This window comes from Malaya genurostris, chromosome 2, assembly GCF_030247185.1.
Source record: "Malaya genurostris strain Urasoe2022 chromosome 2, Malgen_1.1, whole genome shotgun sequence".
Lineage (NCBI taxonomy): Eukaryota > Metazoa > Arthropoda > Insecta > Diptera > Culicidae > Malaya > Malaya genurostris.
The window spans coordinates 62208022-62221303 of record NC_080571.1 but is presented as its reverse complement, the minus strand read 5'-3'; the positions used below and the strand labels follow the sequence as shown (position 1 = coordinate 62221303).

The following is a 13282-nucleotide window of genomic DNA, read 5'->3' as shown; positions in this document are numbered from 1 at the left end:
AATAAATTTTCTTCTACTCCAAGTTTACTTTTATTGCTGATATCTATTTGTACGATTGAACACACTTAGATTTTTTTTCCCGAATTTCGGCAAAACTATCCCGAGATTTAAACAGCCGAGTGCCCGGCAAACATTAAAACAACTGAAATTCTCGGTATTTTACTTTAACCGAGATTTTCGGTTTCGAGAAATCTATAAATTACCGAGATCTTCGTCGCTTTTGGAAACAAATTACCAGAATTATATTCACTTTGAAGAGTAATTTCGAATGACTCGGTACTCGCTAAGAGTAAGTCATAATAGTAAACAGCAGAGAAAAATTTTCTCTCCGTCTGGTGTTAAATTTAATACTCTATTTTTTATAGCTCGCCTGCAATTTCTTTCGAAAATGGAAACTGGCAGATGGCTTACAGGCCGTTATCAAAAAACGCGTGTTATTTACATTACTCAGTTTTGCACTGAAGAAAAATGGCTACTTGGATGAATCACGGAATTTCGGTTGCCTAAAAGTTGTTTACCAAGATTTCGGTAAGTTAACATAATTAATTTGCTGATTTCGGCAAAACGACCAATTGCTGGTAAACACGATAATTTACAAAACCGAATATCAGTATTACATTTTTGATTGCCAAGAAATCGGAAATAATAAACCGAGCATTTTGGAAAAAGCTATCTTAGCCGAAATTTTAGTGAAATATCTCTGCCGTTCCTTTTCAGCATATTTTTTCGACGAGATCACAATTAAGTTTTAAGTGTGAATAAACGAAAAATCATTGCAAATCACAACGATATAAAAATTTCCGGAAAACCCCTCCTTTTCTTGGTTCAATTTTTCATTGGCAGGTGTCGTTACCGGTACCTCAGTTTTGCGACAATGTGCCAATTGGTAATCTCAAGCAAAGCTAATTTTACCTGACCTGCAGAGCTTTCACCATTCATTCATCAATGCGAGGGACTTGCAACAAAACGGTTCAGCGCAGCTACAGCACTTATACCAACAGACTGAGTTATCGGCTTCGATGCAGGAAATATACACGAGCGAACAGATTGGAGAACGAACCATTCCATACATACTTGCCGACGAGCGTGCCGTATTACGTTTAATACTATTGAACCTTTCTGAAAAAGAGTATACAGTATTCTCTTTTCTCTCAAATATAGCCAATTCGTTCAAATAATTCATCGGTAGTATAAGTGATTCAAGCACACTATCGCTGGTGAACCATTCATCATCAAAGAATACTGTTGAATTTGAATGTAAAAATAATTTATATCAATTAAGTATTCAAGCATAAAAAGTACGGGTGTGTAATGTCAGATACATAACTAGATGTCGTGACTACGAATAAAACTGACACACTTTCTTTATACTTCCGAATTCGAATTGGTAGTTGATCGATTGTGTGAATTGTGCAACTTTCCCCTTTTTCACTACTAGAATATCAAACGATGCGCCTAGACTAAATTACAGATTAGTTACATTAATCATTCTGAAACGCAATTAAATATAATGAAATAACTAGATAGTTCTTTATAATAAAAATGGGCCGTATAGAGTACAGTAAAGCAAAATTTCGCATAATTCTTTGAGAGTATTATTATGGTTCTCAAAAGAACCGAATAGAATTGTAGAATAACGAATTGGACCTGAGTTCAAGAACTAAATTTAGAACCATGAACAGAAGTTCTGCTGTCATTGACGACTGCTCCACCTGACGACTGAAGTCTAAATGAGAGTTGCGACCTGAGCGTTTGAGGTTTTTAACCACGCAGAAGGTGCACTCTCCGAAGCTGCTGGTCCCACGACGTCTGCTTGCATCCAACGCACAAGAAGAAATGATCGAATTTCGACCACGGTTCCTCTTTTATACGCAGTAAGTTGAAGATATGTGCCTGACTACCTCAAAATCGTCGTCCTTGCGCGAAAAAGCCATGCAAAAGTAAAGAGTTTTTCGCGTTGTTTTCAAAATTTGAGAAAACTTAATATTTGAGTTGTTTGTGGTTATCTCACACTGTTCAAAATATTATCCTAAATTCCTGATCATATTTTTGATGAAATGGTGAAAGAATTATGTTGCTGCCTTTAATACATGTCGAGATATTCACGATTAAGTTCTGCCCATTCTTCCATATGGCTAATTTTGAAAAGGCACCCCATAGTAAAGTAAGTCGTATTCACGACAAAAAATTAAATTTATAAGGTTTCACGCTGCTGTAGAATAGACTTTTCACGTCATCTTTCACTAACAGTAGCTATAATTCATGTTTTTGAGTCAGTTAGAGCTTGTGTTGCTTCAAGTGTACGGAATAAGGAAAGTTTCGTAATGAATGGGCACTGCACTGAAGCATATTTCTCTCATTTCGGAAGATGATAAGCTTGATCGATAATGTTGCGCAATACGGTTTGCTTCAATGCGTCTGCTGTTTAAAGCAAGCACCAAGCACTTGCAGCACTGGTGGACATTCATGAATCAGAATTAAAAATAATTTATCTGCCGTATGAACATTTAGCAGTACTTAGAACTAAAATTAGCGGCAGTGGGATTAATATTATTTATAATCTCTCATTGGCTCTCTTATCATACTTAGCACTTTTTGCTTCAATGTTGGTCCCTTTGAGGAACGATTTTTGCTTTTTGTAGCCATACCCGAATAAAAAATATTGTAGGAAAACAATACGATTTACTGTTACAAAACCTGCCACAATTTGGCTTTGACCATTGAAAAATATTATAATGTATTGTTATACACTATTCAATTGATTGTGAACTTGTTTTTTACAATAGAATGTATAGGTTGTTAAGTATGGTAACAATTCAAATCATAAAATTTTCTCATGCATCGTGTACAATAAATTCAATTGTAGAATCGGAGAAACAATATATTGAATGGTTGGAAATGAAATAAATCTTGTCAAGATACAATAAAATGTATTGTAACCCATATATGTAATTGTGAATCAATTGTCTATGCTGTAAAAACAATGGTTTATTTTTTTACGGGTAGCCATCACAACAATCCTGATACTATTAAAGCTCAAACAAAAGTGCGAATGCGAGCGAAGTTTGATCAATATACACCGAATGTGAAATCGAAACAAAAAAGAGCTTTTCATATTGAGGTTCATTTGTTCTCCAAGCCGTGGCTGCTTACGATGCAGAACGAACGATATTCGCTGGTAGCTTCGCCTTGTAATGTGGAAGAGAATGAGCAACTCATATTATTCAAATGATATTTCAACATTGATATTTTCTGTAATGCTTGTACAACAAACAAATTCTGATTTTACAGCAGATACAATCGATTTGCCTATAGATTTATGGAGCTCGATACAATCTACTGTATAATCTAATCACAATTTTGTTGTGAATACGACTTACTATACTATGGAGCGCCTTTTGAAAATTTACACAGTACAACAATGGGTAAGCCTCAACCGTGAATATCTTCTGTTGTACTCAACCCAACAACATATATTTAGATCTTCATGCTATCAGGAATACGATCAGCAATTTATAATATTTTTTTTCGGTAGTATGGAATAACAACAAATAACTCAAATATATAGTTTTCTAAGATGCTTGGTTTCAACGAGTTTATGGCTCTTTCTCATGCTCGGGTGACGGTTCTAAGGCGTTTGAAAGCCAATTGGCTTTAAACGCAAAACTTAAAACAACTCCGCGCCTTCTATGTTTCGCTTTATGGACTAAGAAAACGATGATGTTAGAAAATTATCACATAGAGCAATATAGGAATCGAGTAATTAATGCGGAAATAGTTACTAACACAGTAATTTTTCCTTAAACAAACCTACGGAATGGGTAAAACTTTTGCATTCATTCAACTTTTGCATAAAAAGTAAACCTTTAATTTCTTCAATATAAAACTATATTTAGATATTGATGCTTAGTGAGGTTATGTAATTAATTTTCGTAATCGAAATTGAAGGTGTAAACAACTACTGGGTGGAATAAACGGCCAGAGAAATTCTTTCAGAGCGGTGTCAACAAGTAAAGTCAATGTTTTCAATCCGTAGGACATTCTGAAAGCAAAAAACATAAATTTTTTCTCAAGCAGAATATTAAAAATATAGGTTGAGATTCTAATTGATAGAAATCAATGTTTTTCCCTAATTACAACAGAATATTCTTTGATTATTCGAATTTCCACTACAAATAAATAAAAATTCACTGGAGAATAAACATTCCTATGTATTTTGACAGCTTCATTCGAAAACATCATCGTTTGTACAGCAGCACCATCTACATGTCGAACTATCGTTAGAAGGCTAATAGTCACATAATTCGAAAAATCCGTCATCCCTAGCATTGACCCACGACGTCCGCTCTTCTTACCGCTCTTCTATTTCACAAAGAACACTGTACCGAGCATTTTTGGACCCTTAGTCGTTTAAAACTTTAACCAGAGATGCCAGGTCTGCAGATTTCTTATATAGTGCCGCAAACATTGTTTATTGCAGACTTTTTTGCAGACTTATGAAAATCGAGATTCATGCAGACTTTTGTAAAAATTTACCAACTTTTGAAATAGCCGCGACGTTTTTTTCCTCACGTAGTCAGTGTAGCTTATCATATACTTTCTAGAGAAATTGAAGACATTTTTTTCGAATTTACTGACTTTTGCAATCCTGTCTGAACATATTTGACAATTTTACCTGGCATCTCTGGCTTTAACTGTCAATTACATGAGAACGTGCCCCAAAATGTTTGTTATTGTTTCACGAACCAAAAATTAGCGAAAATTTTGCTATACACGATGATACGCTGGCAGAATTATTTATTTTCAACAGCTAAGTATATCTGCTTAATGAGGCGATTCTCTATAACAAATGTTTGTTTGAAGGATGTTAAAACTGTAGTCAAAGAAGTAGACCCGTATTGCAAAATTCGAATAAAATGCAATTACAATTTGAACATAGTTCCATATGATTTGCTGGAATGTCCTGATTCCAATATGTTAAAGATGATTATCAACAATAACATACTCGAGCCTAGTATAGATTGTACCGGCAACCAAGTTGAGATAATAGATAACAGCAGTGGGTCTCCAGAAAGCTGTGTATTAGAAATTCCTATAAAAGCCGATTTGGAAATTGATAATCTTGGAGATACCACACTTTCAGATCTGTATAGTGATCAGATTCGTGTGCGGTCGGTTGGAAATATCACTACAAAAAATCTGCGAAGCTCATTGATTCACTTGCAAAGTAATCGTGGCAACATTTCCTGTAAAGGAACCACGCTGGCCCAATCTACACAAATTTCAGCGTGTGGTAAGGGCAATATACTTCTTAACAAACTGCAAGGAGATGAAGTCAATGCAGAAACAGAGCTTGGCGATATTTCGGTCGACTCTAGTTACAGTAATAACTCTAGTTTCAAGACGCAACAAGGTAACCTAATGCTTAAAAATATTCATAAACACTGTTGCGTATCTACTGAAGGTACTGGACGATTAGTCATGAGTGAGAGTTTCGTCGAATCTTCAAATGTATGAAAATGATAATCGATTCTTTTTTACAGCCGGTTTTTATGGTACACTAGAGGCGACTGTTTCAAGTCAGGAAGTAGACCTACAACTTTCTGAAATTGTTGGACAATCCCACGTGATTGCCAAATCGGCGCGTGAACTGACATTATCCGTTAGCGATACTGTATGTGATAGCTCCGAAATTGTTGTTAACTGTAAGCAACTTGCGATTGATTCGAATTTCCACGCAAATCAAAATTCTAAGCTGAACAAACCTGGTACTATTTGTTTCGGCGATGTAACCACTGAGAACAAACTACAAATAGAGGCTGGAGAATATGTAAAGCTTCGAAAAATGTCATGGGCGGATACGTTGGGACTTCACACTAGAATCGAATGAAATATACGAAATAGAATAGTATTACTGTGATCTAGTCTAAATTAAAAAAAAGAATAAATCACAAGCACTCAAAGGTACTATTTTCTAACGTGAAATCTCTGTTCAATAATATAAGTTATATTCGAAATTATAGACAAATTACGAATGTATTTGTCAGACAAATTACGAATGTATTTGTCATAGACAAATTACGAATGTATTTGTCATAGACAAATTACGAATGTATTTGTAGCATCGTTCCACAAGTTGAATCGAAAAGTTTGCTCGTTTTGTCACATCTTTTTTTTTCTTGAAAACTTTTAAAACCTGTATTATTGAATATCGCTGATTATTCACAATCAACAACATGAGATAAAGGTTAAACCTGTTAACTTTTAACTTATTGTCATTTTTATTCACATTCATTCAAAATAACTATCAATTATTCACACAATTCCAGAAACGTGTGTACGGGTCACACGTAGTTATTTTTGACAGCTCCGACAAGTTACGCATTACTCGGCAAGCTTTTCATTCTGGGTAAGAAGAATTTTTGGTAGACCACATCAGGGTGATCTGATTTGTGAAATATTATTGTCGGATTTGAATACAGACTTTTTGCGACTAAAAGAGATGACGGAGCATTTAATGGCATTTAAAACCATTTTGTTGATGTTACTCCAGCTGTTCTTGTAGGAACACTGAGTAAGCTACAGACTTGATTATATGAAATATTTTAAAGTCATCGGCGAACGGTAGTTTCATACAATTGATCGAAAAAATTGGATCGTAGAGATACAATAAAATTATAAACGGACCGAGGTGACTTCCTTGAGGAACTCCAGAGGTAACAGCAAATGGTGAGGTTGTACAGTCTCTTGTTTTCACTACCATTTCACGACCAGTTAGATAAGATCGAAGCCAATTCAAAAATTATCCGGTAAATCCTTATCTACTTAACTTGGAGATCGTTGTGTAATGATTGTTTTTCTCGAACAAAGCAGAGAAATCGGTGTATATAGAATCTACTTGTAGTCCTGCTTGTAAAGAAGATATGATGAAGGAAGTGTAGATTACTAAATTTGTGGAACGCTTTGGCATGAATCCATGCTGAGTATCTGATATGTAGTCAGAGCAACTATGTGTTATGAAATCCAGAACTATAATTTCAAACAGCTTCGATACAGAGCAAAACAGTAATTCTATGGTAGTTGTACACTATACCCTTGTTCACATAGGATTTCTTCCATTGAACAATTGAAAATGTTGGATAGTAGAACCAACAAACTATTAGGACAATTTCTTATCACCACGAATGGAATCCCGTCGGGTCCAGCACTAGATGAACGTTTTAACTTTTTCTTCTTTGTTTCTTTTCTAGTCCAACTTCGCTTCGTAAGCCTGTCATGCAAATTTTACTTTAAGAATGCGATTTTTATCACACACACAAAATTTGTGTGATTATATTATCGAAGAATAGCATTCCATTTATTACGTTCTTTACATTACTGAATGTGTTTTCACTGAGACGGTATATTCTATCAGACAACATCAAAACAACATTTGCTAGAGCTGCCTTTTTGTAAATTTTTGTTTTATCAAGGGGCAAATTCACTAATTCGGTCAGTTCGACCAATTGCTAAAACGTTCGCCCAATCTTAATTTTTTGGGGTTTCATAAAATTCACAAGCTTCAAAAATTGGCAAAGAACTTTTTTTCGAACAAATGATTCATAAATGTGAAATGATGTTTCTTGAAATTCGCGCGAAATTGTCGCCATCACATCAAAATCTAAGCAGAAACCGCACTAAATCTGCGAAAATCGTGAAATCCTCAAAAAGCGCGAAATTCGCGCGACCGTAACAACCCTGTAACCTTGCTTCATATAAGCTGAACGATAAATTCTAGAAGCTGCTGAGAAATTCGTTCGGTTGATTGAATACTAGGTGTCATACATTTGAAATAAATCTGCTGTTGGTTTGATGGAATTCAATTGTATTATCAATAGAAATCAATATTATTTGATTTGAAGAGACACTTGCAATTAAAATGTCAATTCAAATGCGGCGAAATTAACTGTAAAACACATCAGTCCAACGTGACTATTTTTACACCAGTGTAAGAGCAAATTCAGCAGCTGCAAGATTCATATGGGTGGTCTATAATGTAAATGAAACTGAAACAAACGTATCCCCAGCAATCCGTTTTAGGTTTATTTATTCGACCAGTTCTACTGTCAAATTTAAAACTGGTATACACTGCCGTTGTATTTTTTCTATATTTGAAACACAGATAAAACGCTGCTGGGGCTGCCAGTTTATTTTGTTATAATTTCTAGATTTAAATTTTAAAACTGACATGAATTATGCATCTAGAACTAGAACACTCCTGAATATGCCCTAATGGTTTATTTCATTGTACATAGGGATGTCGGAAATTTCGAATTACTCGATTATTTAATAATCGAGTATAATTTTAAAACTAATCGATTGAAATTTATTCGATTTTCTGGATTATTAATCGATTACTCGATTAATCGATCGATATTACGACATCCCTAATTGTACACGCAGAGGGATGGAGCTTGTTTGAAACAACAAAACATTTAGTAAATTTTTTAATTTGATTGATGTTCATTTCATGCTATGATTGATTCAAACAAATTTCTTCCTTCAACATCAACCATTATCTCTGTTTGATGTGAATCGTTATTAGCCAAACGATAAAAATATTTGTTCCATCTGATTTATTGTTGTAATAAATCATCTATTTGTGGGATATGGATACGAAATGTTTCATATTTGACAGCTACATCAGTGTCACAACGAAAACCCACCAACATTCGACGCAGCAATCCTTGACCACGAACGAGAGCAACCAGTAACTGACATCGACCTCTTTCAATCACAAGCTGCTGAGGAGGTAAGACGTGACTACAATAGACCTGATATGCGGAGTGATTCCCTGCAATTCTATCAGCAATTTTCACACTATTTATTGCATATAAACAAAAGCAAAGTTGATTTTATTGGTAAGATCTTTGTTGATTCAATTTTGCTAAGAAAAAAACTGATTCATTTTATCTATGAGCTTAATTGCAAAGTTTATTGTTCAACTGAACCGTATCAGTTTTATTTCTTATAAACCAGAACGAGTTTTTCGCCCGTTTTTTGAGCAGGAAAGTTTGTTCACGTTTCTTAAGTTAGATTTTATTGGGGCAACCACGTTTGGCATAATACCGTTTGGCATAACGCCATTTGGCATAAAAGTTATTTGGCATAATGGTCATTTGGCATAACAGACATTTGACATAACAGATGAACATGCTGGTTAATGGAAATTATTTTTAATAGTTGCACTATTTATGTACCATTTAATTCCACTATTTCACTGTCACGTTATTACACTTTCACAAAGTCACTATACTTTAATGAAGCATAACAATACAAATACGCGTATTTCGGAATGTTATTTACATCCTTCTACAGTGTATCGATTTTATAAGTTTGTAAAAAAACACAAAACAAACTTTAAAAACCGATACACTGAAGAAGGATGTAAATAACATTCCGAAATACGCGTATCTGTATTGTAACGTTTGTTATGCTTCATTAAAGTATAGTGACTTTGTGAAAGTTTAATAACGTGACTGTGAAATATTGGAATTAAATGGTACATAAATAGTGCAACTATTGAATATATTCCGCTAACAGCTCCAGGTAAAATTAGTGTGAATTGTTTTTATTTACTGAAATTTTAAAAGGTCTAATGCGGCTACGCCTCATCGTTTTTAATGGCCTGCTGTTCGACCTCGCTGCCGCTCGTTCGGACTTAACTGAGGAATAGCTCCTAGCATTGGGTAATCCGGGCAAAGGCCTGCAACTAGACAGAGGTGATTTCTGCGGGGGCGCCGCCTTCCGTCTCGACCTGAATCATCTATGACTAACAGAAGATTGTGCTAGCACTAAGTGTGTTGCTTATATAAAATGACAGTATGCTGTTTACTACAGAATTTTAAACATAAAAAATAATGCTATTTCACCTAATATTATCGAAATATTCGGACCAAATATAAAATTCACACATTTCGTTCGAGTTTTCCTTGCAAAACATTACTCGATCGAAAAACAAACAAAAATTTACATTATAATAAAATATTGCGAATCCAATTATTATTATGACAAATGGCATTATGCCAAATGACCATTATACCAAATGGCCATTATGCCAAATAACTGTTATACCAAATAACCATTATGCCAAATGACCTCATGCCAAACGGGCCGAGCCCATTTTGTTTGCTTATTTCATTTTCGTGCGGCTTTTCAAACTGTGGTCAGCGAGTGTGGCAAACGAAAATAAACGATTTTATTTCATAAATCTCGTCTACATATAACATGTACACAAGAAGTGGGTAGAAAGATTTTACGAGATTTGAATTGGTTGAAAATTAACATGCGCAAGAATACGTACACTCAAAAAAGAAATCACATTACACTAAGGTCTTTTTTATGCGGTCTTTTTTATGCGATTTTTTATGCGACTTTTTTATGCGAATTTTCAGAGTTATGCGGTTTTTTATGCGAATTTTCAGAGTTATGCGGTACGTAAACACGTAAAAAAAAATTTGTGCAGTTTTATAGGATTATTCACGTAAATGCAATGCTTCATTTATTTTTAATATTCTACGTGAAATCTATAAATAACATCTTTTAACCCAGTAAAGCCAGTGTTGCTAAGCTCGCTCATATTGTGCAGATAATTCTCACTCGTGTGCCATCAATATATCTAAAACTCCCGTGTGAGTGTGCTCCCCATGGTTATTTCCATCCTTTATTTTGTTATCGCAATGCTCATCTGTGAGTGACGATGAAACACCATATTCCACCGCTCATTCATTCGTTGGCCAACTCGTCGGCGTGCACACTCTTACTTACACTGTTCCTCATAAATACTCGCACTCTTGCTCCCACTCGTACTCTTTGCCGTTTTTTCTATGCGCGGAGGATTAATATGCAATCTGATCAAGCTCTATCATGCTGTGATTAGAAGCAAATATAATGACAACAAAAAAGAAACAATAACAAAGCATGTTTCATGCAGCAGTTTCAAAAATATCCATACTTAACTTGAATTTCATACACAGAGGTAACAGGAGCACAGTACTCGGCTAGAGAGAACACAAACAAGCTTTCAAACCAGCCCGGTGGCAAGAATGGCAAGTGCTATTGTATCCAACATTTCGGACGTTCGGCGAGCGATCAGACATAATTTGAAATAGAGCGAGGTGACTCGCAGCAGTAACCCACTCGCAGTAAGTGTTTACTCCTGCTGACTCTCACTCATCGTATCCAAAAGAAAACACCACTCTTGTTTAAAATGCACCTTTTTGTGAGTGACTCATAAGCGTGCGCGGAGGAGTGCGAGTAAGATAGAATACGCCTCGCACTCGCTCGAGAATGTGCTTCATGCACAGGGTTCTCGCTCTATTAGCAACACTGAGCTATGTGATTTTCACATAACCTTCAAATGGATGGGACTTACCGAAGTTTAAGTGAATTTCCTGTATGAAAACTCTTTTTCTGTATGAAAAAGTCTTTTTATCTTTTTTTAGACAAAAAGTGCTTTGTCTGTGTCTGTTTACAATAAACCAGTAGATATAGGCTGAATTTCAGAATGCTTTGAAGCTTACCGAAGGGTGAAAAATAATTTGCATAAACACATTAATCAACTTGACCACATTCCTGAGGACATAGGCAAAATATTAACAATTGATTATCGTTGCAATTCACGTCTTGTTGTGATATAATGAATCGGTACAAATTTCTGATACTTTAAACTTATTCGCAAGAAGTTGTAAATCACTACGCCAATGCAGTCTGTAATTATAGAACATCTCGTCCTGAAAATTTCCTACCCATAAATCATTACTCCATCTGCAATTTTCTTTCCGTTTGTTCACAGATAATAGACGAACCAGTGCTGTTTTCAAAGTGTGTAAAAAATGTAACTATTGCGTCGTTTTAAGTGACTGATAAATCGCCCATTCACTTATGCAACGATGATTAATGAAATAAAGTTTACTTGGCTGCTTCACACATTGTTTGTGAATCGATTTGTTCTAGCATATATATGAATCTGTTATCTGTGTGCTTGCGGCTGTTGAAATAAGTACTGTCTAACAAACACAAGGGAAACAAGTATAATGGAAGACAGCTCAAATTACTCTAATTTTCATAACATTAAAACTATTCTTATACCAGCAGCAAACGACCATCGCAAAATCAAATCACCAGTATTTCGGTAGACCTTTGGCGTCATAGAAATCCTCCACACACAGATCTACGGTACAAGCCAACGTTCCGTTCGCCCTACACTCGCAAATATTACAGCGGTTGCGGAATATCTGTCCCTTGGAACAGTTTGGTCGCCACCGGTCGTTAGCAGTAATACCGGCAGTAGCCGCCTGTTCGACTGCTCGCAGTAAAGCATGGTCGTACGAACAGAAACGTTGCTGCGTTTCTCCCACCACCAGACAGCTAATGAAATCCATGCTAGATCCAATTGTCCGTTTCGGTCGTTCGATATTTATCCTTTCCATTCCGTTTGGCGTCGCGGCCAGCTGTGGCGAGGGAACTGTGGCTAGATAAATGTATAAAATTTAATTTCAATTATATCTACCATTTTCTGTGGTTCGGTTTTACCTGATGCACCCGCTGCACCCAAAATGAATTCTGCAGCGCAGACGGATATCATTAGAATTGCCAAATGAACCATTTTATCTAGGTGGTTATTGAATTTTTCAACGCGAAAATCGAAACTTCTGTGAAGATTTAGGGTTCAACTGTAATTTAATCAGCAGTCAGAGAATGGAAACCTCTAGTTATACATTTCTGCTGACCTTCGGGACTGCACTTTGAATGAATAAATAACAAGATAAGAATAGTTAACTGTAGAAAAAGTGGGTCAATCTCATCTTCATCACGTGTCATATCAGTACACTTAGTATATGAAGCCATAAAGGGTTCAGTTAACCATAGAAAATACAAGTTTAATGAGAAACAGAAGTCGCATCCTAAAATTTACCTGAAGTAGCAATATGTTTTTTTTTCTATCGATAAACAGTTTGGCAAGATAATTGTACCTATAGTAATTCAATTGGTAGATCCATCGTATTAGCTTGCTGATTATTAGATAAACTACGGGGTGTCGATGGAGTCTATATCATCGCTTCGATCTAAAGACGTAATTAGCATGTGGCAATGCTAGAGATTATTAGAACTCGGCCACAGTAAAATGCACTCCATGTCCATTAGATATTTCTATTGCTCCCAACGAAAGAGAACAAGATAGTTCAGTGAAACAGTGAAGAAATGTAAATTCACTAGAACTAACAACTTCATCCTAACCCGG

The 13282-nt window shown here is 35.6% G+C and overlaps 2 protein-coding genes across 3 annotated transcripts; one reads left to right on the top strand and one right to left on the bottom strand.

Moving 5' to 3' along the window:
- Positions 1 to 4712: 4712 nt before the first annotated feature.
- On the top strand, positions 4713 to 5985 carry LOC131428515 (uncharacterized). Its single transcript, XM_058592507.1, has 2 exons — positions 4713 to 5485; positions 5544 to 5985. Exons 1-2 carry the CDS (start codon positions 4777 to 4779, stop codon positions 5888 to 5890), a joined length of 1056 nt encoding a protein of 351 aa, XP_058448490.1. The 5' UTR covers positions 4713 to 4776; the 3' UTR covers positions 5891 to 5985.
- A 4992-nt stretch (positions 5986 to 10977) lies between these two features.
- Positions 10978 to 12700, bottom strand: LOC131431670 (uncharacterized). Of its 2 annotated transcripts, none has more exons than XM_058597515.1 (2): positions 12574 to 12700; positions 10978 to 12511 (listed from the first exon to the last, which is right to left on the bottom strand). In XM_058597515.1, the coding sequence occupies exons 1-2, from the start codon at positions 12644 to 12646 to the stop codon at positions 12159 to 12161; spliced, it is 426 nt and encodes a 141-aa protein (XP_058453498.1). In that variant the 5' UTR covers positions 12647 to 12700; the 3' UTR covers positions 10978 to 12158. The 2 variants fall into 2 exon arrangements, with proteins under 2 accessions (XP_058453498.1, XP_058453497.1); XM_058597514.1 differs by having other exon boundaries at positions 10978 to 12491; positions 12551 to 12691.
- Between the last annotated feature and the right edge of the window lie 582 nt (positions 12701 to 13282).